Source organism: Calonectris borealis, chromosome 1 (genome assembly GCF_964195595.1).
Source record: "Calonectris borealis chromosome 1, bCalBor7.hap1.2, whole genome shotgun sequence".
In the NCBI taxonomy this organism is placed as follows: domain Eukaryota; kingdom Metazoa; phylum Chordata; class Aves; order Procellariiformes; family Procellariidae; genus Calonectris; species Calonectris borealis.
The window spans coordinates 174,875,504-174,903,180 of record NC_134312.1 but is presented as its reverse complement, the minus strand read 5'-3'; the positions used below and the strand labels follow the sequence as shown (position 1 = coordinate 174,903,180).

General features: G+C 41.1%; 1 protein-coding gene across 8 annotated transcripts in view; it reads right to left on the bottom strand.

The window, feature by feature from the left end:
* The window catches only part of KLF12 (KLF transcription factor 12), a 253,663-nt gene that overhangs the window by 176,637 nt on the left and 49,349 nt on the right, over nt 1-27,677 (bottom strand). For all 8 annotated transcript variants that reach the window (XM_075139016.1, XM_075139048.1, XM_075139005.1 and 5 more), the window contains exon 2: nt 5,877-5,940. In XM_075139016.1, the coding sequence (XP_074995117.1) occupies nt 5,877-5,897 (21 nt within the window). In that variant the 5' untranslated portion in view covers nt 5,898-5,940. The remainder of the gene's footprint in view (nt 1-5,876; nt 5,941-27,677) is intronic.

Here is a 27,677-nt window from a genome sequence, read left to right as displayed (position 1 = left end):
CTTTGCTTTACAATGACATTTAGTAATTTTAATGACATGAACTGTGAAAAGAACTCCGGTATTTTAAATATTCCACATTTTCGTCACATTTTGTCAATTCTAGACTAATTACTCTCTTGTGAGCTGCACTACAATGGGGGCCGCCTTACTCCCCCACACGCTACCTCACATGAAGATTGCTGACATCCTTTTTTATGCAATTCTCCATTCTTCCTGTTTCAAAAAACTGTTTAATAAATAGGATTTTAATTCAAGAAGTACTGCAAAATCAATGCACCTGAAACATCACACAGCAGCTCCAAGCAGCGCAGAAGTCTGTGCAGCCACCAGGATGCAAACCCTGCACACCACTGCTGAGCAGTTGCTGGGCCAGAGACATTTCTTGCGATTCTGCGCAAAGCCTCTTGGGCAGCTCTGTGCTTACTACTTGAAAATATAACCTTATTTATTATATATAAAGATCTCTTCATTTATTGATTTTAAAGCAAAGCTTGAGGCTGTTGCAGTAGACCAGGCTTTGACAGGGAAAGTCTAACCCACCCCTGTGCCTACTTCCATTGCCTTTCTGAAGTTTGAGGGTGCAGAAAGACCACAGCTATCTTCAACCACTAAAACAACACTTGTAAAATGTATTGTATTTTTGATATATGAAACTTAAAAGCAACGGTTACGATCCTCTGTAGATGTCTGCCCCTGATCCACACTGCTGGGAATGAAATAAAAGAATAAAGCCCTCAAAATCATAATCCAACTTGATTTAAACAGGGTCAGATCACAAGCCAAGCACTAAATATGATTTGGCCCTAACTCTGATGAACTGATTTTGTGTGTGTGTGTGTGTATGTGTATGTACGTGAGTGTGCTTTGGATACCCGCCCCAAGCCAGCTGCTGAAGAGCACTATGCAAACACACCAAAATAGTTGGGAAATGAGTGGAATGGAGCCAAGATCTGGGATCCATAAACAAGAAACCATTTAGGCTATGAAAGCAACTGCCCAGCAGAAATGAAGAAAGAAGTGGTGTAGAACAAATTTTGTACTGCTGTTCGTAAGGAAAGCCTAATAGGAATGCCAAGGTCTTCCCAGAAATCATTTATGAATTTTACAAAGGCAAAGGGAAGAGGAACGAACTTGTATGCAATGCAAACGCGTCAAGCTGAAGGGGTTCATTGCAGGCACCTTAAATGCCTTTTTCTCCTTGGAAAAGATCAGTGTTGGAAATGCCCCCAGCAATTTTTCAGCCATGAGGATCAGTGCCAAGTCCACCCCACCCCACTCCCAGTTTGGCTGAGCTGGCGGCGAGCAAACCTGGGGGCTACACCGCTCACAACACACGGCCCTCCAGCAGCCCGTCAGCCGCACCGGCACCCAACGGGAAAGGACGGGAGTAAGAGACAGCACAGTATGCGGCAGTCCATGTAAGGAAGAGAGTAAGAAAGAAAATCTCTGCTGCTCCTCCCTTTCCTGAATATAAGGTGTGGGGAAGAGTTTTCCTCCCACTCCACAGTTTCAGCATAAGTTTTACATTTCTAAGCGACAGTAAGTAAAAACAAATCAGTCCTATGAATATGAGCGGGTTCCAGACAACAAACTGCCTGCTATCTATTTGCACTGTGAAATATTCATTAAATATCAACCAATCGACTGTTAAGGGACCCGTCTTGATAAATGCTAGACAACAGATGAAACCAGAAGAACTTCACAGTCTCCCTGCCTTGCTGAATGGGGCCATCAGTCATTTTTAAGCGGTCGTTTGTTACATTGTTTTATCCAAGATATTTATAATCATAATGAACTGAGACAAAACATCAAACTACAGCCTCTTTGCCTGAGAGTAATCTAAATGGAAAAGCACGTAACAGAAGGGATGGATTGATGGCCAGTGCAAAACAACTCCCTTGAGATTAATATATTTTATCCTGTTGATGCTTCTAGTCATAATTATACTCCAAGAATCCACTGAATGATGTTAGAAGTGAAAGACCACTTAAGAGCAGTCACTTCCTTTTTAGGAAAACTGCATTTGTTTGTAATGGGTACCGAGGGGACAGCAGAGGACAAAAACCAAACATATCATCACACTGCTACTAATATTCTGACTATGCAAATAAAAACATAAAACTTCCTTGAAACACCCTCGAACACATTAAAAAAAAAAATCATTTTTATCATGACCAGACTTTAAAATCACGAAAAAAGTAAAAATTGAAAGTCCAATGAGTCCAAACCCCATCCAAAACCAGGGTAGCTCCAAAGTTAGATGAGATGGCTCAGGGGCTTGCCCAGCCTGCACTGGAGCATGGGGTTGTTCCTCCCCAGGTGCAGGACTTTCCCCTCTGCTGAACTTGATGAAGTCCCTGCCAGCCCCTTTCTCCAGCCTGCCTAGGTCGCCCTGAACGGCAGCCCTGCCCTCAGCTGGGTACCGTTGCGCAGCACCACAGACGTGCACCCTCCTACGCCCTGCTCCGCACAGGAGTCAGGGCAGGTGAGGAAAGGGCACATCAGGGGTAGGAAGACTCCTGAGATGGGACGAGGTCTAGAGAGCTCAAGAAAGATCTTTGTACTGATTCCTTCCCTCTAAATAGCTGAGCCAAACTTGGCTTTTGTTTTTTGTTGCTAGTTTTTGGTTTGGTTTTGGTTTGGTTTTTTAAGATATGACACATAGGTTACATTCGTAAGACAGCAGTACTTCTTGGGCTTATCACATAGACCTCTTTAGAAAATAAGCAGTCACCTCCTAACACCACTGAATTCAATACAATTCTGTGGTGTTTATCATTTTTTGAGCATTAAATAACTTAGAACATCATTAAGCCTGATCAAATGAACCGCCCAGTAGTATTCCTGCAGGATGCCCGTGAAACCACAGTATGAGTGGGAGATGACGGTACCCGAGACCTCTCGTCAAGTACAACGCAGACCTGCCTTTTCAATTTGAGCAATCTCTTCTCCCCTTTAAGTTTGCTCTCTGACCTTCTTTCAGTCCTGCCCACTTCTTTTTGGTTCAAAGACTTGATCTTTATTTTGCCTGGGACTTTTTGAGCTATAGTTCCTCCCTGTGAGTTACCAATTTCCTTACCAGCTCCTACCCTGGTCTGTCATCTCCATACATCTGCATTCAGTCACTGTAAACTGAAAAAGTAAACTTTAAATGTCAGATCAACAGAGAACTGAACCTGAGGCAGACCAACAAAGACCGAAAATATACCAATATAACATACAGATGATACAACCCAAGTTGTTTACACCCCCAATGATATACCAACATACTCATGTTAGCAATTGAAAGCTTTCAAAACTTCGTTAGCAAAGCAGCAATAAAGTGAAAAGCTGAGACAGGGTGCTGGGTGAAATCCAATCTCTTTCTTCTTGGAGCCAGGACTTTATCAACTGATCTTAACAGTGACCAGAGAGGAGCCCTCTCCACTTCTATTGCTTAAGTTTTCTGGAATCAGTCTTCCCAGAAAGGGAATTTTTAGCCTCGGTCTTTGAATTCCTCCACATAACCACATTTTTTTCTCATTCAGCAATATGATTTAATCATGGTACTTTCCCAATAGAAAAGATTAACAGCTGGATTCAGAGTCCTACGCTTGAAAAGACTGCCAAACAGAAAACATGTAAAGAAATAACTCAGTATCCCCTTCCTTATCTGCACATATTATGTGCAGCTTCCCCACAATTACTGCGGGATGTCATCAGAAGGGCATGAGAGAGTGGAACTATGGCTTGACAAGAGGTCACCCTGTTCTCCTGTTCTTCCTTCCTTCTGCCACCACTCTGCGTTGAACCAGAAAGGCAAAAGCAGAGGGAGGAACAGAGATACAGAGCTAGCAGTGTTGCATCTCTCATGCAATTCCAGTCTTTCCCAAGAAACTTGGGAAAAGGCCACATGAGTCCAAGAGTCTTCTGCGTTTGCCTTATCTGGAAGCCCCCCCTCCTCTGCACAGACTTTGTTACGATGGCTCCTCTCAAGGATCTGACAAATCCTTAATGCTGTCTGCCCTGGTGCCACTTCCCAAGCCAGTCCCTAAGACTGTCCTCTAGTCTGGCCCAGTTTCTCCTCAATTCTACGTGAAACATCACCACGCTATGGTAGTACTATCTTCTGGATAGTATGAGGAATCCACTGTAACATAATGATATCCAGAGACAGCTTACAGATAATTAGGTTGGTCTTTGCACCCTCTCACACTTTCTGCCAGTAAAGAACCTCTCCAAGTTCATACATACAGGATTTTATCAGTGCAGTTCTGGAAGATGCAAGCAAGGTTTGTATGGTATCAGTTTTTCACTCTGCTATTCATAGCCAGGAGGTCTGAGCAGGGAAGTGTTTGCTCCCCCACGATGCGAGCCCATCCCGAGCTATCAGACATCGGTGTGGACAGCAGCCGCCAACATGTCAGCAATCAAACCAAAGAGAAATTCCTTAAGACTTTGTGCGCTGGTTTTAGCGGGCAACAGCTTCTGGTTCGTACCTGGGCATATGGGTCCCTGATCCTATAAAGAAAACGTGTACATTACTGCAGGGCTACTAATACCACTCGCTGTCTCTATTAAGGTTTAAATTTGGCTCCTGGAGGCTGGAGGTGTTTTCTGGGACCTGCAGTATATAAAGCAGATGTTGTACGGATGCTTCTGAACTAAAGATTGTTTCACTGGCTGTTATTTCAGGAGACCGGATTCAAGGACACAGATGACTCTTTCAAGTCTTACGCTGCTTGTGAATCCAGAGGTAGCTAAGATCAGCATGTCCACTACTTGTAAACCCTAAAAATGCGTACCCAAGAAGGAATTAAAGTAAACTCTTCTGTAGCCAAGTCAGTTGTTGATAAACTGTAAAACTTCTGAACCACTAAAAGATTGATAAAACCAAATTATCACTGAGATAAATAACTAAACTACTTTGATCAAGTTAATAGAACTATAAAGTTACATTTCTGGTATTGAACTGACGCTGTGCTTTTGAAAAAATCTGGGGGTTTTGCTGTTTTTTTGATTGTTCCCACCCCTGACTGGGATTCAGGGGTTGAAGAAAGCTCTCTAGCAACAAGGTTTTCCACCATAACATATCCCTCCTTGACTAGTAGTTTCCAGAATGCCTTATTTAACTGAGCTGCTGCACAGCATCCTGCTGGACTGTGCCCAGCATTTGTCATTACAATTCATTTGCTCCGGTGCAGACCCACAGGCACAGTCAGCTTTGTTTAAACAGCCTTGGCAGGAATTGGTTAACGTAGCATCCCAGCCAAAGCCTATAGTTCACAGTCACCAACAAGTCAGATGTCAAGGCCTACTGAATTTTATCATCCTACAAAGCATAACGATAGTCAGTAAAGCACAGAGGTCCACTAATAACTTCCTTTTTAACTAGTGCAGAAAACACATGCTGTAAGACAGCCATCTCTCTATGATAAGAAAACAAAGCACCAAGATACTTTCGAAGATATCATATCCTATTTGACTGCTTAAATAGCATTTGTCAGCGTGGCGTCTGAGTGCCACTCCACAAAGTATTAAGCTTCCCAGCCAGTAACTGTAATGGAAGACAATGCCTCTCTCATTCTCCCTTCATCCTTGCGCATAAGAATAATGAACACCACTACGCGTCAGCCCATTCAAACACCTGGCTTCAAAGGAATTACCTATTTCCTTAATGTACTACTAGGTTTTCCTTTGAACGTTCAGGTTTGGTCAGAAACTGTTAACACAGCTATAGTATACTGTGTTAAGCTATAGTATTCCCCTGCCTGAAAGACAATATGGCATATGAAGCTCAGACCGGTTACTTCATCTATTATATTTTGTAACACAATATAAATTTTTGATAATAGCAGTAATATGTATAATGCATATGACTAAAAATGTCAACTAACTTTTATGGCTTTCCTCTTCATATGAATATTCAGTCATCCATTCGTCCCTAGATCCACTTCAATCCTGAAAAAGAAAAGATGAAATAATTTAATTGATGTATTTTCTTAGAGGTTCACTAATTTCTCAAATATTATTGTATATGTAAATGAAAAACCTAACCACAGACATCTGTTCCATAGTAAAACAGGGGTCAGAAGAACAGTAAGTTTATAAGCACTTTAAATAAAACTGGATAAATACAACAAAGTACATTGGAGAAAGCCTTATATTTGCTCTTAACTAATGATTTTAGTCAATGCTCTCAGTGTCTTTAATTTCTGAGCTGCTACTTGAGGGCACTAAATCCCAATTGCTTTAATTAGTCTTCAAGGCCCATTATATATCAGTACCCTGCGTTTGTACAGGTAAACTTTCCAGCAGTTACCGAGTGCAAATATTCTTTACTGGTATTTCAAAATGTATTTCACAGAAATACTATGTGAGATCTGGACAATTAAAAAGCATTAAAAGCTAAAATACATTTATTAGTAAGCTCAGTCAATACTCCAGCCATGGGAAATAACTGTGCAAGACCATTACAGAATTTGAATACATATTTCTTGAAAGGTTTCCTAAGGATACATGATTTTTCAGTTATGTTTCCATGGGAATCAATAAAAGCAAAATGTATATAGAGCTTTAAATACTATATTGTACTTTTGGGAGTTCTCCTTCAGGTTTAAGAAAATATACTAATCCAGCACTGTAATTTTTTTAAAGCCTTGGGGGGGGGGGGGGGAGGGAGTTTCAGAAGTCCAAAATTTAAATAATAGACAATATGTCTTAAACACCTTGCCAGAATATGTGCATGTATCTGGAAGCAAATGCTACTTACATATGTCTCTCTTCATAATGGAAACGGTGTGAAGTCAAGAATCTAAACCTGCTGTCAGAGTTGTTATAAACAATCTGCTGTTATTTTTATATCATTCAAAAGAAGGTCATCCTTCAAATAGCAGTGAAGCATCACCTGCCTGCTTTTAAACCACAACCCAGTATTTCATTACTACTGTATATACAACAACATGACTAACAGGTCTCCAAACACCAAGAAAACTTTTACACTGAAAACAAAACAAGAAGCTCCCTTAAGCACGTAAAATTAGTAAATATTCATATACTGTGCTACTATTATAGTGACTAAACACCATGCACTTAATTTTATTTCTAAGAAAATATTAACGGTAACAGAAAAAAGTAAGTTCCAAATATTCACATGAATCAAAAATCACCACAAACACCAACCTAACTAAATGTAACTAAATACTGTAGGCTTAGAGCATACTAACTATTGTAGACCATTTGCCCCACCTCCCCTGCATCTTGTAGACTGTCTTTCCTTTTTGTTGTTTAACCTCCCTTGGCATTATTTGGATTGCTTCAAAATTTCCACTTCATGAAGCAGATTTTTTTTTTTTTTAATTGCACACTTGAAGAACCACCTTTGAGTTTCTAGCTGCTCTTTCTCTGTGCTGATGTCTGAAAATGGGACAAGGGGACCAGGTTTTCCATATCCTGGACTTATGTGATGTGCTTATCTAACCTGAGCAGGAAATTACTTGGTCATCAAGTTCTTTAAAATTAAATGTAATGTATTCAAAAGCTTCGTGGGGTCTCTGTCAGAGGAAGACAGAGTTTGACCTGTATTTGTTTCCAGTTCTCCAGGTTTTCTCATCATTACTCCTCCCTACACGCACACAGACACACACGCTCCTACAATGCAACTTAGCTTCAAATTACACACGACCGCTGAAGTCCTATTAGGTTACGGTGGCTATGGTGACAGAGCAAACATGGGTATGTGTTTCAAAACTGCTAACGCACCGCTATCCAACTAGCCATAGCCACAACTGGTTTTGCGTTATCAAATCATGTACAACAGCCCTCCTCATGAAAAAGCTACTTTGTTAGCAATGACAAAAAATCAGGTTTGCTTATTAATTCTCTTCAGATCTGCACAATTTATCAAGCACCGAATTGCCCACGTCCTTGCATCACTGGGGTGCTCTCCTCCATGGAAGGGCTTTTGCTTGTCCTCCTCTTCACCAAGTACAAGCAGGGCACACCACAAGCTCCAGCAGTGCCACCGTCCCACAACGCTGCTCCACCATGACACACATGGTTTGGGGGTAGGACAGGGGTTATATCCCCTAGCACTGACCACCCGGGTGACCAAGAGCTTTGGTTTTGGTGGCCAATGCGCACTTGCCACACATGCCATCCATACAGGCCTCTTCACTGCAACTATTTTAGGCTGCTTTTGGGGAGAAGATGAAAAGCAAACCGTTCATCTGAAAACGGCATTTAACTAGTAACTCCACAAATCTGTTGCCTGATTTTCAGAAGAGCTGAAAAGCTTCGGCTTCAGATGAAATGACTTGGAAATGCATATGAAAAACAGGAGCGCCTGTCCTTACAGACCTAGTGCATCCATTCTGCCACATGTGTCACCGCTCTGAAACTTGCTCTGGACTTTGGTTTTCAGCGGTTTACTGTGAAATCTCAGTTTCTACTATCAGAAATACGAAAACAGACATGAAAGTCTGAAGAGAAGCATCTTCCATTTGTATGAAGTGGTTTTTATACCAGAAGAAAATCTACCTGATGAGACAACTGCACAATATTCCTGATTTGAAACCTTTATGTCAAAAAGGCTCTTTAAATAATCATAAAGCAAAGCACCTAACAAACCACCAGTTTCAACCAAAAGAAAGAAATTTAAGTAGCAAACACAGAATTATGTCCAATTCCAGCCAAAGGCTAACCATTGTCTTAAAATCATGTTTTCAGACCCCACGAGTTTAGAAAGTTTATGAATGTCACCAAACATCAGATTACTTCTCCTACAGCAAGAGAAAACCAAACAGAAATTACAACACCTAATCCATTTTGAAAACCTGTCTTGATCGGAATAAATGCCCTGGTAGTCCCACCCTGGCTGGCATCCCCACCCACCGGCAGAGCTGAAGAGGAATCATGGACCAGAGTAAGGAACATACGAAGGGTTTTAGGACAATCATGCTGAACGTATTTCTAGACAAACAGAGGCCACTATGTGTATACAGGTGCCCTTGTCTCTACAAATAGAACATTTTTGAACATATAAACCCACATTAATTCATTAGAAAAGAAGTTAATACTGGTATCACTTTCACATCTCTTTTACATACTGCTGAATTTTAAGTAAATTCCCATTAATACAGTTACAAATTATTCCTCGCGCTATTTTACCCTTTTTCTAATTCAGATAGATATGGGAACATACATTTGGAAAAGACAAACTCATTCGCAAAGTTAAGTCATTTGCTGAATCAGGATTTATTAACTTTTCCCTCTACAAAGCAAACCCCATATTTGGGCATAACTATGTTTCTTAACCACCTTCTTGCATCATTTATTTTACTTTAAAAGTATACACTTTTCTTGAAAGCCCTTAAATCTGCACTTATACTTCTGCAATCCCTTTCAAAGGCCCTAAGTCACACCAAACTTCCCTAAAGATGGAGTGCAACTTCTCCCAAACTCATGAAGACCACCCTGAACATCAGGTAAAGCAGGGTCACTGAAAGCAGTTTCAGGAGCGTTCACAGATGAAGGAACACAGGTTATCCTCAACCCAGTGTTGAGGATGGCTACCTTTATATTAATAGTAGCCACATACTTGCCCTTTTTTCCCATGTTTCTGATTCTTGCAGGGAAATTCGTAAACTCCATGAAGTAGACATTCTGCAGAAACTACAGATAAAATATACATAACCACAAGCTACAGATTTGCAACAGCCCTTGACATTTAAAATCGGTAAGGGACAGGAGAGGCTGAAATTCAGTGCAGCATTGCACTGAATGAGCATACCCAAAAATCTACCTAAATTGCATTTTCAGTGCCTACCTTTCTTGGCTTGGGTCTAGCCCCCAAGATCTTTGTAAACTGAGTTCTGTACCATTGTAACTGAAACTAGCCAAAACACTTTGCCACAAAGTTGTCTGTAAAAAAGATAAACATCAAATTCCAACATAAGCCACTGTCCCACCAGCAGCCATCACAAGCTACAAGATGAACCAGGTAATACATGGTTTAAATGCATTCAGTTTAGGTTAAGTGTAACTGCTATGCATTTTATAGACCTCACAGGACCAAAGGAGCACTTGCTACGCATTCTGTTACTCACTAAATAACTGCAATCATAAGGTTTATTCTGTCCTCAGCTAAAGCTTTTGCTAGTCTTTGATTGTGATTTCTGTTCAAACAAGGCAAGTGGAGTTACTTGCTTTAAGATGCCAGCCCCCCCGCCAACATCTTTGTTGCTCTGACACAGTGTCATAACAAAAATATCTTAAGCTGCTCAAAATATTTCTGAAAATTAACTTAATGCTTCAACTTCTGTTTTTCACTGGTATTTTAATAAAAGTAAAGAGAAGCAGGAGGCAGAGAGTGGGATGCTTGTTGCTAGGTGATACCTAGCTCTCCTGAACTCCTACGGACTGAAATATTTATCCAGACTCCCACGAAGAATGACATCTAACAGAGAAAGAAGAGACACGGGCACTTACTGAAGTACATCATGATTCAAGGTAAGAAGCAGCAGCTCTGCCACCAGCTTGGTCCCTGGGATACATAAGCCAAGGAGGCTGCAGTCTGCGATGGGAGGGGGTGATGCAGCTTCTCCCAAACGTCTACCTTGATTTCAGCTGAGCCTCCTGGGGCGATGTCTCCAAAACTTTTATGCCAAACCAAAATGTTCTCAATGCCACTGGGCTCTCGGCAGCGTGAGCAAACACATCTTTTGCTCACCTGATTGTATAGTTGTGTTAGTTTTCTGTTGTTTGGGGTTTTTTTCCACAAATCATTATACTCCAATAACCGTTTCCATAGAAAAAAAACATGCAGCTGGCCAGATGTGGATGAATGATTCATTAACCTAACACACAACCTTCGCAAAAAGTCTGTGCGCCATACGCCTCCCCCTCCTCCTTTTAAAAGGTTTATTCAATGATTAAACTTTCAAGGAGTGCTTACACAGTCTTTCAGTAGAGGCTTAAAGGAATAAACATTCTTTACAGGGTCTTTTATTTGACATTAATGAATTATTTTGAATTGAACAGCTTCAAGGATAAGTCCCAGACCTTCTGGGACTTAAAAGATGAATTTCAAGAACTCTTTGTTCTCCCTAGAACTTAAGGGTCTGGTTTGGCAAAAATAATTATACATAAATATGCTACTTTTCATAATTTCAGAGAATTATTACTCTGGGAAGGATGATGACAAGGGGTAATGGTTTTAAACTAAAAGAAGGTAGACTTAGACTAGATATAAGGAAGACATTTTTTACAATGAGGGTGGTGAAACACTGGAACAGGTTGCCCAGAGAGGTGGTAGATGCCCCATCCCTGAAAACATTCAAGGTCAGGTTGGTCGGGGCTCTGAGCAACCTGATGGAGTTGAAGATGTCCCTGCCCATGGCAGGGGGGTTGGACTAGATGACCTTTAAAGGTCCCTTCCAACCCAAACTATTCTATGATTCTACAATGTTTTTCAGTGATATTTAAAAAAACCTGCAACTGTATCAATATACACAAAGAATTTTGGTTTGGCAAATGAAATTAGAAAGTGTGTGTGCATGCTGTTATACTGTAAAGGTAAAAAAAGATTCAGTAGTTAAAATCTGGAGAACTAATGGGAGTCTTCAAATGCCTGGGTTTAGGTAATAACCAGTGGTCAATCTAGAAGAGTACAATAAATGGCAGGGAGCAGAGAAAAACACAGCAAAATACTACATCCCCCTTGATTTTTTATTCTAAAAGTAGTGGTTATCTTTGACACTCTCAGTTGTTTGAATGGATAGCTCTGAAACCTTGATACTCCCTTCACAACTCTAGTTTAAATAGAATGACATTGTTTTTTGTTAGATCTAAATAAAATAAAATTTTGATAAACACAGTCACACATCACTTTGGACAGCTTCTCTGACATAAGGAAATGTTCGTGTTACATAGTGCACACACTCAATGCAAGGTCTTTTAGTTCACCATCTTATCCTCGCACACAGTTCAAATTCCACATTAGAGTTAAAATTCTATTCACCAGCCTGTGCACAAAGTCAAAGGACTCAGTGGGCCTTTTCTTGTTACAAGAATTGCAGCTTTATACATATATATATGTACACACAGACATATGCATATGTACACATATATGTATATGACTATAAAAACATGCACACATACAGCCACAAATTTCTGGTGAATTGATTAAATATTTTTTGTAAATAATTGTCTTAAAGAATCTGCTGAAAGCGTAATATATCATCAAAACAACATAGGACTTTCAAACAAGCTGCAAAATGTAGCTATGTTTCTAAATGCATAAAGAACTGGAATTAAAAAAAAAAAAGAGATCTTTTCCTCTTATTTTCAGACTTTCTTCAACAAAACAGTATGTATTACTCTCCAGATAATGACTATCCAAGATTTTTACTCATAAGGGCTTATGAGCATCTGAAAGAAATTATAAAACAGTAATATTTAAAAACTGGTTATTCCTAATGGCAGGTTGGAATCATTTATGTTGTGTTTCTACATTTTATTTGCACTTCAGACAAAGCAAATGTGATTAAGTGTACTAAAAATTAAGTCAAAGTGTGAAATCCAAAAGGAAGGTATCCCACAGGAAAACAGCTCGTGCTTCAAGTAGGATAAGAGGGAAGAGACTTGCCAGTGATTCTTCCATATCTTCATGGTGGGGAAAAGGATAAATACCACCCTCTCCAGCAGATCTTTCATGGTTGCACAGAAAAAGACCTAACTACACAGGTTTCACACTCTTATTTGGCCCTGCTAATAAGGATTAGCATTACCAAATGCTATCACCCACTCACCCTCTTCCGGTTTAATACCTTTACTCAAACTAGGTTTATGGTCGGTCCAGAATCAAGCCGGCTCTACTTGCAGTACAGGCAGCAATACTTACTCTTGCTTCTCAAAGTTGCAAGATAATCTTCATTTATACTCTAACCCATTCAAAAATAAAACAAGGATTTTCTTTATTTCCTGTGAAGAGGCTGCTGAATCCCAGAGACCATTAGAAGAACAAACAATCCTTGCACTTGTACACAGTTATAAATGAAATAGCCAGAGCTCAAGGACGAGGTCACCAGTTTCCTTACAACACTCAGTGGAGCATCAGTTTCCGCGTGGACCGTGCATCTGATGTTTCTTGTGGTGATGGCAACCCCCCTGACTACCTAATCTAAGGGAGGGTGGCTGAACACCTAAGGCCCCTTTCTACAAGTCCAAAGGAACAAGCATAAATTTGCTGCTGACTTTTGCCAAAATCTGCTCTCGGTCAACCCAGCTGTCGTGAGCATCCCACGATTTGGTAATGGAGCACAGGTATCTGAGATTTAACATGCAAGAAAGTCTGAAACTTGAATGTCTGGAACAGATGAATCCCGCCTCAGATGGCAATTACTACCCTTACGTGGTTCAAAATTCCATAGAGTCTCTTTGTAGTTGCCTTCAGAGGGAACACCAGGACAATGGAAAAATCAGAGCAGGAAGAAAAAAATTTAACACTGTTTGTATGTAGTAGCTTATATAAACCCTGGCATGTCTTTTCCTTTTATGCTGTGCAAGATGTTGTAAATAAGTTAAAGAACAGCACTAACCATCATCCCACTGTGGACGAAATATCGCGCAGCTTTCCCCTTACCACGTATCAAGTGCGCTGTGCCAACTTTCGCAGCAAAACCACTTAAAGAATAAGCAAAACCAGAATAAGCTGTGCCCATTAAACTTGCCTTAAAAGAGGGAACAAAATCATTCTCACAAGCAGCAGAGAAAGCTATACAGGCTGTAAGTTCATACATCACCAGAAGGTAGTTGTAAAATCAGTGTTGATGCCCCCGTGGCTGGCACAGGCAGCGAGAGCCAACACCCCATTTCACCAAGCCCCAGCCTAGAGATTGGTCACCTCCTCAAAAGCACCTGCTCAGCTACGTGTGAAGAGTCCCACCTCACCACGTCAGCATAAGATAAGTTAGAAAAAACCTGTCAAACTGCTCAAAAAAACCTATGTTGCTCCTCCAAAACAGAGGTGGCCATAAGCAGCTAAGGGAGGACAGGCTCTCACAATTTACCACAAAGTTGGGAAAAACGAGCAAAGAAACCCAGCAAACGCTGTTCAAAGCTGTGATACACACCGAGGAAACCCAACCATCCTCATTTCTAGGCTTAAAGTTATGCTTCCAAAAAAAAAGAAAGTCAACAGCTGAATGCACCCTGCTCTACATAGTGAGTAGTTACATTCAGCTCCTACTCCTGCCTTTGCTCAACCCACAATAAATTTCATCACTGCATTCATTACAATTTGGGCCCCTTCTTTTGCTTTCCCTTAGAAATGTACCACTAAAGTGCTTTTTCAAGAAAATAGCAAGATATCTATGTACATGAAGGTATGGGTACATATTCAGGCTCTGAACTGGGGGCACTATGCTATTAATCATTTTAAGGAGTTTATTTGGCTGGCATCCTAAAAATGTGGCTGATGAGTGTCTATTTTAATAGGAAGGTACACTCTCTAAAATTGATCAATTGACCACGAGTGTTTCCATTAATCATTTTTAATGTCTTTTTTCCTAGCCTGCCCCTTCTTGAAAATGCAGACTAGCATTATTACTAATAATTATCCCTCAGTGTACTGTAGGTAAAAAGCTCAGAAAAGGGAGAAATACCATAAGTAAGTATAAAATGTTCCCATCAGGCACTGGCCAGCTCAAAACAGCTCCACTACCAGATTCAGTAGCTACAAATCTTTTAATAATAATTTGAAATGCAGAGAAAGTCACTGAAGCATACTCATGCTCTTGATGTCTTTGGGTTGAGTGAGAAGAGTAAAATTGACTCGAGTACTGTTCCTGGAGAATTTCCACTTGGAACTCTCCACCCCAGCATTTCAAACTTCGCAACACACTGTAAAGCTCAGCACAAGCCATGATTAACCTTAGGACAGGATGCATCTGTTCAGAGATCTCATTGATACATACCTGGTCAAATTCCACTGGCCTCCCTAGCCCTCATTTCTCTCTTTGTTCTAATAGCCCTCGTATTTTTGACAGGAGGCACAGTTGCTCTGGTTATTTTCCTGTCCTTGCTTAAACAGAAATGTATTTGCTTCTCCCCTATCTGATAGTTCCCCCATCACTTAGATTTTTTTGGGGGGGCAGGGCGGTGTTGGGGAGTAATTCAATGTACTGTTTCATTCAGTAATCCAAGGGGGAATTCATCTGCCCATCCCACTACATATTTAAGTGCAAAAACCAGAAGTAGCCAGATTTCCAAAGGTAATTTGTACTACGCAGTCCCCTACTGAGATCACTGCAGCAGCCTGCAGGACTCACCATCTGCATGCAGTAGCGCAGTGCCATTTCATTCTGCAGACCAACATGGACAAACAACCCCCTTAACCGTGGCTCAGTAACTATTCGCATTCACAGCCCAGAAACTATAACCTGAAGAATAACTTTAGCGGATAAAGTTCTTGCCAGGTGGCGGGTCCGTCTCACCTACAGACACCTACACCTGCGCACGCTGCCCTTCATGGCTCTGTAGTTACAGGAGAGAAAGAGGCAGCGCAAGGGCCTTAGTCACTGTCATTTCAGTCAGTCCCACAATCACTCTTGACTGAAAAGTATTTTAAATAAAATGGTACTTAGTTGTCTGCAGAGTGAAGGGTACTACAAGTTTTAAGAGCTTTGGTTTTTTAAACAAGCCTTGGACTCCTTTGTTCTCCCTATCAAAACCTCCAATTTTTAAGAACTTAAAAGTCATCGTTTTCAATGGGGCCTGGCAGACTTGGAAAGGCATCCCATTTTTGAAAGAGCTTGGAGAAAAAAGAAAAAGAAAAACAAAAAAAGTAACTTCAGATGGTTAAATAGGACTGTCAGGCAGGAACTGGCAACACCGCCCACACTAAGCTTCCAGCATACCAAGGTGATACATAGACGTTAATACAAGTACACTGCTCATCAGTTACATGGACACCACCATAAAAAAATTATTACAAAAATCAGAAACTAAGGATGATAAGGAAGTCACATTGTTTGGTTTATTAAACTAGAGAGGAAAGCACTCCAAAGAAACAATCCTGTATTGCACGGAGGAAACCACAATTTTGAAAACCAAGGATTTTCACCCTGGAGCCCCTGAGGCTTGGCCACGCTGGCTAGTCCCGTACTCTGTGTCACCGCAGTGAAACCAATCAATCCCAATTTACGCTCCCACCATTCCCATTACAAGCTAGCAAGTGGACTCATCATATTTAATTATCTTTCAGGGAAGAGGGTGCAACAAATAAATTAATAAACAGCATTAATAAATAATTTAATAACAATAGAAGACACAAATACCAAAGGAGATTACCACTGAGGAGGACCTTTTTTTCCCCTTCCCCCCCCCCCGCCCCCAATATTCCAGGTGTAACAGAAAAACAACACAGACGTGACAGTATGGATGCTGTTTTGGATGAAGCATGCCTCTGGAAAGGCTCAAAGACTTCTACCCAAGACACCCAAAACTATTCCTGGCTAACCACCACGATCCGTAACCCCTACAAACCATCCTGACTCAGAAGAACATGAATGACATGAACAACTACGCTACACTCACTACTTCCCTGAGGATCAAGTTCAGCAACATGCCCGACAAGCAAAGCTTTTGTTTTTCTATCAATTCTCTTTGATTACTTTTTTGATTTGCGGGGAACATCTTACACAGTACATGACTTAAACACTTAACAAAGCAGTTAAACTAACAGGCAGTAGCAGAAATGCGTTAGCTGAAGATGCATCTGGGGCTACACCCATCCTCGGTTTAGTGCAAGGAAAACACCTACTGGGTATCTTGAAATTATGAGGAAGCTCCTAAAATACATTAACTATTGAAAAATATTCCTGTAATTTGATTAAATAAGAGATAGCGAACACAGCTTTTGCTTGTTAGAGTTATACTGACTTCAAGTGGTTGCCCCTCATCTACTGTTGGTGTCGGAGTTCCCCCGGCCCTTTCTCCCAACTACTCCCTTCGGTGACACCTGTTCTTCTTTCCGCGTTACCCACCACAGAAACATTGCAGTTGTCCAGATCCCAAGTCTCAAGTGTCCTCCCACCTCTCTGAAGTTCCCGATCCCTACAGCCACCACCAGACCCTGCTCCCATTGACACTTCACCCAGGCAGGGAAATCCTCCTGTCTTGACCACTGGATGTCCCTTTCCGTCTCCTCAGCTGCCAGGGCAGGCTTCTAGTATGCAAGTCGGCAGTGCCACAACTGGCACCTCCAGCCACAAATTTCAGGGGTGTGGTTAATCAGACCACTCTGTTCTTACCCTCAGCCCCACTTCCTAAATTCAGTGGCTTCAATATAGTTTAAAATTATAATCTGAAACAAGGCAATGAAGAGTATGTGAACCCAACACTCCTCCATGATTTGTCCCCACCTACCCTCATCACTGCTCTTACCACAGCTCTCGCTTCATCCTCTTCCCTGAGCCTCCTTCTTTTGCGGACCACTCATCCACCGGCATTTTCCAACAACAACCCTGTCACAGTTTCACCGAGACTGGCTTTATTCCCATTAAAAAGACAAATTCTGACTCCACCCTGCTGTTTAATCCACCGCTAACTTTGAAAGATTTCAAGGCTGTTTTTTTTTTTTTTACACAAAAGATAATTATTTCTTCCATATCTTAAGTTGTGCTCCTGGTTATTCACTAGATAGAAATATTCTCTGCTCTCCATGTTTTGAGCTTCCAATATTCTGAATTCACTGCTAGCAGTACAGGTGGCTGGTGCTACCTACTCCAAGACACCACCGAAACAGAACCTGTCTCACACGATGCTCTGGTAACAAAACCTTTTCAATAGCAAAGACAAAGCAATTATAAGAGCATCACTACAGAAGCAAACTTCACCACCACACACAATCAAAGTACTGACAGCGGTCCAGAGGCAAACAGCAAACATTTCTGTATGTTGCACTACTAAGACGTTTTTAGAACGGTTTTATTAAAAGCAGAGGTAGCTGCAACAGTCTTTTTAATAAACATAAGGAATACTGCAAACAACTAACACTCCCACAAGTGGCAAATGTCATCATCCTAATGATAACCCCTACAGAGTTGCATCCTGTTGAGTTATCACAATTAAGATTCTGTTAAAATGCCCATTACAAATATCTGGTTTTAATTAACTGTAATTCAGTCTTATAATATGAAGCAGGTTATAACTTGCTGATTTTTATAAGACAATGAATTAAGAATTCGGAAACAAAATAAATGTTAGTCTCTTGGGGGGGAGAAGGAAATCAAACCATTTTAATATACGTGAGAGAAAGCAATATAAGTCAATAAAAATAAAAATCATAAATTTTGCTTACATAGACCAAGTTTTATAGATAATAAAAAGTACACCACTGAAGATAAAAATTCCACAAGTGTACATTTACAGTTTAAAAAAAAACAAAACAAAACACAAAAATCAGTGTTACAGCCCTGAAGTTAATACTGGAGAAAATATGGAGGTGAAAGCAATGTCTACATATTGGATCAGGCTCTTCCAGATCCTTCAAGGGTTAGTCTCAAAAAAAATTTAAAGGAAAAAAAAAAATTAAAAAATTGCACGTGGACATATGCACAAACCCATAGAGGGAATGCGTATCAAAGGGTTAAAATCCAAGCTGCTCGCGCCAGGGCCATGCTCAGCCTAGGCCTACACCACCCTGCCTGGCCCGTCAGGCCTCGGTACCGACCGAAGGCTTACAGCTGGGAGGGCAAACAGGGGAAGGCTTCTTGCATTTAAGGGCCATTTTCACCGGCGGCATCACTTCCATTCTTAGTCCCCTGATGCATTACGGTCACATTATTTTGCTTTTCCAGCTGCATTTTCCAATCTAAAGTACAGAAGCAGCCCTCTTTTCTCATCTCTCTTTGCCTTATCAACGGACCAAGTGACAATAACGCGAGATCGGGCCGGCGATCCATCCGCCCGTCCGCTTTCACGTCCCGCTGCTCACAGCGGGCACGCTACGGTACAAGTGTCAAGCAGTCAGGAAATCTCGACAGGCCCCTAATCTTTAGGGTAACAAATATGGTAAGTCACCCTCTTGTACGGAAAAATCTCATGGACTGGGGCCAACGGTTTAAAGGGCTTTGACATGCGGAGAAGGATTAGAACAAGCCAGCACCACTTCAAAATGAAAAAGCAGCGAGGTCTGGCTTCCTAAAAAGCAAATTCACTAAAAAGCCACAAGCTTAACTGGAAACATCTTAACCTGCAATGTGTCAGGAAATACAAAGTACGCTCTTTTAAACGCATGCTGAAAGAAATAATGTCCTTTTTTTTTCCCGTGTTGTTTTTCTTACCAAGGTTTGAAAAGAGCCCACAAGGAAACATTACATTGAATGAGTTCGGAAGGAGCGTATTATCTAAATACAGAAGCACATTTGTACTAATATCCAGGGACAACACTCACAAACACCTTGTTACTATCCTGTAAATGCCTTCAAAATACACAAACATCTCTAGGCTGCACCAGGGATGCAAAAGTTTCACAGAAGCTGCTCTTGAGAAGTTTCCAGAAGACCAGCGCACCAGCGATGGTGACAGCAGTACCAGCTTTCTCTTCTGAGCTTTTTCACGCTTTGTACCCAGCGCTCTCAGACGAGCACTGTTCCTGGGTTCAGAAAAGAGAATAAATTTTCAAGATAAAAGCCTGAACAGACAGTCATAACATGCCCTCCCCTCTTCTTAAGAAGGGCGATGAAGACAAGAAGTAGCCGTGTTGAGTTCTGTTATGGGGTTAGAGCAGTAAGTGGTAAGATGAAGGACAGAGCAACACAAACCTTTACACAGGTGATCATAAAAGTCTCTTGTAGGCGTTGGAAAGCAAGACGGGGCCCTGAGCTGGAGAAGGCTTGCTACTGACCTCAGCAGGAGACCACCGACCTGCTGCCTCTCCGGGGCTCAGCTTCCTGCCCACGTCATCCTCTCCCCTCACCTCCCCTCCCGTCCCCCAAGCTAGAGCAAGACAAAAGACCTCCTCCATAGGAGTGGGAGGCATTTACACTAAATTAAACTAATACTAAATTAAGCTTCAAGCTTAAGCTATCAACATTTGCTTGAGCTTAAGCTATGTCCACCCCGGAGGCAAGGTCCAGCAGACCACAGCGTCTTCTGAGTTGTTCCCAAACGGAAAGAAATTAGCAAGAGCGGGACGGCATAGCTAGGAAAGCATCGGTCCTCCTCCTCCACTCCTGCTAGGGGAGTGCCAGATCAGGGTCCTCCCCTGCTTTCACAGCTTCATTTTCTTTGTTGCCACCTAAAGAGCCATCAATGGAGAATTCACACAAATCGTAAAAACTAGGATGGAAGAAGCCTCAAGAGATCATCTAGTCTCTCCCTAGCAATTCACACCACTGTGATTACCTCAAAAATCATTACATCTTCATTATATCCATTATAGACAAGCTTCAAGAATGGAATCGCTGGAGCTGCAAAGCAAAACTGCCTGTAGCACCAAGATTCGTCTTGATTCACTCTGAAGACAAAACATCTGCTTTAACTTACCATCAGGACCACAAATAGAACAAAAATAGTCAGTGTATGCAGGCTGGGTGTTTGCCAAGAGCTCTGATATTTACTTCAATTGTTCTTATAGACATCTATAAAGTAAACATTTTTCAATGGAAAATTAGGATTAAAACTCCCACAAAATATGACTAATTTCAATAAATTCTATGCCTTTTAAGGATGTTTTGCAGATCAATTATCACAGATGACGTCTGCAAAATGTTTTAAAGATAAAAAGCAATATGAATTATTATCACAAAGTTTTAGCTGTCCAGAGCAAGAGGGAAGGTAAGAAAAATACAGTTTCATTCCTCCGTATGATATGAAATACAGTAGTTTCTTAAATGGAAAAAAACCAACCCATACACAATAGCAATCAGTCCTCCAATTTCTTAGAAACTGATTTTGTACACAAGCTTTATGATCTGTGCCCCCAAAAACAACAACAGGAGTGGCAAAAGGCAGTTCCTTCATGCAGAAGTCCGTGTTCCCCTGGCTAAATCTATTTTCTGAAAGAGGCAAGGCTGTTGCTAACCCTAGTCAGATGAAGTTTCCAGATACCATCGAACTCTCTAACACTGGCACATCTAGGTCATTACAAAGGTCCCTGGAGCCGATGATCTAATTGGTTGTGATCCCTAGTGAAATACAAAAGTCAGTATTTGGTCCACGTATTTTATTTTTTATTTCAATGCATCTCAACTCAAGGTAGTTGAAGTGTAAATCTGTACCACCGAACGGGCTATATTTTAGTAAAGAACAGTAGTGAATGCACTCAAAATAACACTATTCTCACTACTAAAATAAAAATCTTTTTAGTACAGTGAAAGGACACATGGAAATGCAGACACCCTCAAGGTAACCACATAGAGTAGGTGTTATTACTTCATACAGACACTTCTAAATACCTCTGATCTCTTGGGATTTTGTTACATCCAATTAGTCACACCCAGAGAATCACCATAAATAATACCAGGATTTTTTCCTATTGCATACACAAAACCTTGCAAACTACTTTTTTTTTTTTTAATATTAGAATTTGATCATACAATGTTAATATCATTTTAGCTGTAAGGATCCTGGTCATTATAATATATACTCTAACTGGTAATGGTCAGACAGAATGCTTCGCCCCTGTACTGCACCATGGAGATGCACTGTCTGAAAAAGATACTACTAAATCCATTATCGTGAGCATTCATCTATACGGAGCAATTAGGTAACTTATAATTATCTTGCCTTATATGCTACGGTCACATAAGAAAACAATGCTGTTAAAAGCAGTAAACAAGACAGGGGCAGACTAACAGGAATAGAGAGGAAATAGCAGGAAGGGAACCAGAAGAAAGAGACTCAAATGCCACTGAAAAGTAAAGAAGGGAAATGAATACATGTTTACTGCAACTCGCCCTACTGCATTTGCATTTTCTCTGCTTCTTAGAAATGGAAATGGAGGAGTATTAACAATAGCGAAGACCATCTAGCTTACTGCCACCACAGAAGAAATCGTCAAGCCCTAGAGTGTAAAACTAGGGTTATACAGAGTATCTCTTTAAAAAGACTAAAAGACTGTAAAATACAGCAAATGGAAAACTATCCTTTACATTTATTTTGCACTGTCCATTTCTCTATGTAAGTCTAATATTTTTTAATGAGATTCTTTTCAGGGAAGTAGCAGATGAGGCCAGCAACTGACTGCTATTTTGTGACTGTGCACTCCTATTCACCTTAAAACAGGTGTATCTGTGAATTTTTGCTTGCTTGCTCACACTCCAGTGCCCTGGCTTTGCCGTTTTTAGCGATTCCTTCCTGTGTGAATGAGCTCGAGCGTCAGGTTTTCTTTCACACGCCAACAGGAAGCCCTGCCCCAAAGTTGCAAACGGTGCACCGGGGAGAGGTGCAAGCTAGCAGCATGATGAAGACGTAAATTTTTCATATTCATTTATATTCAAAGAGAAAAACAGAAAAATAGGATAATAGATATGAGATCTAGAAGAGAAAGGGTTAAATTTTCTATCTAGAGTAAAGCAAGAGGAGATAATGGGAAAGAAGGAGAAGTCTCAGCATACGGTGGAACAAGAGGAGGACAGGACAAAGCATCAGTAAAAGGAAGCAAAATACCACGACCTTCAAAAGCCAGGACTGCCTCCCGTAAATACCTCACGTGCAAGTTTTCTGTACGTGAAATTCAGGGGAGGAAGGTCTGTGGGAAGTTATGAAAATACAAGCTGAACGAGCACCTTGCAGGTGACTGACGAAGCAGAGTGACTGAAATAAAACCTTTAAGACAAAGGGAACCAGAGGCTGCCAGAATGAAATCGTTCTTCTAACTATACCTAAAAAAATCTGGAAGATTTACAAGAGAGAAATATTACTACTATGAAACCCATGTGATTCATTATGTACACCAGATAAATTGTCCTTCGCCTCCAATTACTGGACTACGAAGTAGGTAGAAAACCAGCTGGACCGCTCAAAATATATTCACCAGCTACTCAAAGTCCTACTAGTAGCCAATATCTAGGTACCAATCATGTATAGGACTGCTTCATTAACAACCAGTATGAAGGGACAAAGCTCACCCTCGGCAGGTTTGCAGATAACATAAAACTCGGGAAGCGGTCGGTACACTCGAGGGCAGCATTGCCATTCAGAGGGATCTCTGCAAGTTGGAGAAATGGTTTGGCAGGAACATTGTGAAGTTCAGCAGAAGTAAACAGCAGGTCTTGTGCTTGGGGAGGAATAATTCCATGCACCAGTACATGCTGGGGGCTGACCAGCTGGAAAGCCACTTGGCAGAAAAGAAGCTGGGGGTCCTGAGGGACGACAAGTTGACCGTGAACCAGCAGTGGGCCCTTGTGGCAAAGGCGGCCAACAGCATCGGGAGCTGCACTAGGAAGAGCATCACCAGCAGGTCAAGGGAGGTGATCTTCCCGCTCTGCTCAGCACTGGTGAGACCCATCTGAAGTGCTGGGTCCAGTGCTGGGCTCCCCAGTATAAGAGAGACATGAACACACCAGAGGGAGTTCGGGACAGGCTGCCAGGCTGGTCAGGGGCTGGAGCACATGGCGCCTGTGGACAGGCCGTGAGAGCTGGGGCTGTTCAGCCCGGAGAAGAGAAGGCTTGGGGGGAGCGGGGGATCTTACTGCTGTCTGCAACTACCTAATACGGTGCAAACAACAGAGCCGAACTCCTCTCGGAGGTGCGCAGAAACAGGACAGGAGGCAAAGGACACAACTGCAACAAGTGAAATTCCAGTTAAGGAAATCAGAAAAGGAAAAGGTTTTTATGGTAAAGGTCAAACACTGCAACAGAGTGCCTAGAAAGATCACAGAATCTCCATCCCTGGAGATGTTCAAAACTTGATTACACAAGGTTCAGAGCAACCTCACCGAACTTTGAAGTTGAAATCAACTTAGAATTCGGCCCTGCTTTGAGCAGGGACTGGACCAAATGAATGACCTCCAGAAATCCCCTCCAACCTACGTTAGTCTACCATTCTGAGTCTTCTCTGTGTATATTAGGTTTCTCCAACCATTAAGACTTTGTCAATACAATTTTTTGAGAGTATAGGAAGATCCCACTCCAGTGACAAATTTTTAAGACCCAGAGTTCAGGGCAAAAAATCTGAACTAGGGAGCTTCACAGAAGTTTTAGCATTCTTACCACTGGAAAGAAAAAACTCCAAACCCTATTTTCCTTCTAAGCTGTTCAAAAATAAATGCAATTTTTCTTCAGAACTCCTAATCATGAATATGCATCCATGTGTGTATGTGTATGTGTGTGTAAAAACATATACTGTGTATTTATATGTATTTGCTAACACATCTTGAAACCTCCGATTTGTTCATGGCATCCTGAAGAGGTAAAAAACCCAGCAGCTTCATATTTAAGTACTATACCACAGAAACACAGTTCACAGAGTTAATTCTCACTATTCAGGGATATTCCAGCTTTCCCATAATACTAGCTGTATTTTAAAACACAGTTCCTGTGTCACGGGTTTCCTGTTCTTCCCACGTGATGCTCAGTAGTGTAACAACAACTATAGCCACGGCTTACACGGACACCAGAAAAGTGACAATATGATTTCAGCTGAAAAGAAAGACCTGCATTACTCCAGTGCCAAATCACGTGCCATCGCTAGCACATGCTGTTAGACTACATCCAGGGGACTTCAGTAGCTCGGATCAACTGCTCTGAGAAAGACTTTGTAAACCTTCAAGAAGTGAAAAGCAAAGTAATAATAATTCCACCAGCTGTTTTTTTTTTCTTCTACGCACACATGGTATGTTTATGTAAGCATATTACAATCCATCTGAGATATAAAATATCTTCCAGCAAGAAATTTCAAGTTTCGGATTTTTATGTACAAACTAAGAATACGAATCACATGATGAAACAGAAGGAGGAACAGATTTCTGTAGTTTCCTATCATCTGTGAAAAAAGCACCAGGACGCATACATGATATTAATCACCCAGGACTCCACAGATTGCATCAGCAGAATTGCATATGGAATCCACAATTATTATTATACTTTGATGCTGAAGTTAGACTGCACTCAGTACCAACTACTCAGAAGACACATTCAGTTCCCTTTTCCCTTCAAAACTGGTGCAACCTCAGATGATGATGTTTCTCCCTTCTAGAAAAGTAATGCACTGTCCAGGTTCAGTCTTAGTTCCAAAATACTTAATAATGCCGCACTAAAACAGTGGTTTTCAGCAACATCTCTAGTAATTTTTTCACAACGGTGTAACTGCTTTCATATAAAAGCAGAGAGAAGGAACACAATGCAGACTGTGGAAAATTCTGCCTGCATTTCAACCATAAATCCTGAAGGTCACACTTGGTTTCAGGCCGTGGGACATATCTATCCTTGGGAAATATCTGGAAGAGAGCGAGGGAGCTCTGCCTTGGTCCAGCTCACTACACACACAGCACCTCCGGGCACCTTTCCAGAGCCCCCACCGCTTTCAGCAATGGACGCTCACCAGCACGGCTCTCCACGAACTACACCATCAGGTGCCCACAGCAAAAGCCCAAGGGCGAGAGAACATACCTTCCTCCCTGTGTTGTTTCACACCAGGGATATACTCAGCATTTAACATTTCTGTGAAAGCAAGTAGCAACCAAGCAACTGGCAGTGGTACTCAGTGAATAATAATTAAAAAAAAAAACCCCAAACAACAGTTCACACCAAATATCTAGCTCTCTGCCCCATAACCATCCTTGCACTGTAACTGTAATTTCAAAGAGAAACACCGTATTATTTTTTAAATGATCAGGTCACATGCTAAAGAAAATATACAACTCTGGAGGGGAAAAAACCTCCAAAAACCAACAAACAAACAAAATTAAAAAAAAAAAGAAACCCAACCACAAAAGCAAAGCATCCTCTTTCTCAAAATATAGTCACAAGACTTAGATGTTTTAACTTTTAACCCACATTCTCCAGGGGAGAGATGGAAGGAGGGAGGATAAATACATGTTGCCTAAGGAGGCTTAACAATCCAGATTCACTGTTATACTCTTGGTAAAATACAAAGCAAGTTTCACCCTCATGGATTTTGAGGTGGGAAACACAGGGGATTTAAGTTAATTATTAACCTGGCAAGTCATAAAAGTATTAAGAGAAGTATGGCAAGTTTTACGTATTAGCTTTCACTGAAAATAAGAGGAAAAAACACAGATTTATGACACTTTTGATTAGGATCACACTGTATAAACATAGCCTGAGGCAGGAAAACCCACCGCATCAGTCTAACTCAAATTTTTAATATCATAAATTTGTAGCTAATCCTTCAAGATAATGTATTAGTAATGCTACAGACCTATTGTTTATTTTTTCTGTACACAAATATGTGACTCGACTGTGCGAGATGCCTGGGACACCCATTTAAGTGGGGAGCATGGGTTGTTTCAGAGCAAAGGTTTATTCACTGTCTCCGAGCATCAGGTCCCTTATTAAAATCACTGCTGTCATGGAAAAAAAAAAAATAGGTTTTGACTGTGGCAGTAACAGTTTCTAGATCTTGACAAACACTGAGATGTATCTAATAGATAAAAGCTGTACTCTAGAAACATAACTATGGTTTAAGTTTAATTACTTTACTTCTTGCATTCTTTAATTCATACTTAATTTAATACCCTATTTCTTTTTATCAAGTTAAAAATCAAAGCTCATCAAGGAGTGCAATGTCCTTCTAAGGAATAATCCAGACCCAGCACAAGTAGTCCCCAACTGGAATCCCATTTTTCATGCTGCACCACCCAGGAAACCCTTCCTGCACCTCAGCCGCAGCTTCCTCAGCTGTAAAGCAGAACAGCAGCTCTACCAGGTGAAGACAGTCACGCTTCTTGGTGGAGGGCACAGTTGACCAAAACAGACAAACCCATCTAAAAGCATGGTGCCAGCAGCTCTCTCTCCCCCCTCTCCACTCTGGATTCACCTCATTGACTCTTGGTTTATGAAAGGTTCACCACCTCTGATGTTCATCTGGCTCCTTTGGAGAACTAAACGGGCAAAACTACAATTGACTTCTAAAAATAATTAATTTTCAGCCAGATTAGGGAACTGAATCACCTTGCCCAGAGGCCAAATCAGTACTGGAGCCAGCATACGGAGTGGAGTACAAATGGAAGGAAAAGGGGAGATGGAGACCACTGCTTCTGGCACAGCAAGGTGCTGGGTTTGCTAAGTCTGTCTCATCAAAACCGTATCTGGTGGACAAATGGTACAACATGCCACCTGCTGACTTACTGCAGAACTGAAACACTTTCCAGAATTTTTACATTCTTCAATAACTGGATTAATTTTGCATGGAAATTTTAAGTAACATAAGACAACTTTTATACTTTTGATCAGTGTATCAAGGTAAAGAGAGGTCACGAATTCATCAGCAAGAGCTGGTAGGATCATGTTCTGTGGCACTGTAATCATTTCATTTTTCCTGTAATTCTGGAATCGTCTCAGGACTCGTCTACTGTTGACAGAGCTATACATTTTCTCATTAAACTTCAGTGGGATCAATCCTTAATGTAATTGCACTCCCGAAACAGTGAGCGAAACATAAAGAGAACTCTCCATAAAAAGGAGATGAAGAGTCCACAGGAGTATTTTTATTTCTCAACACTCTTTCT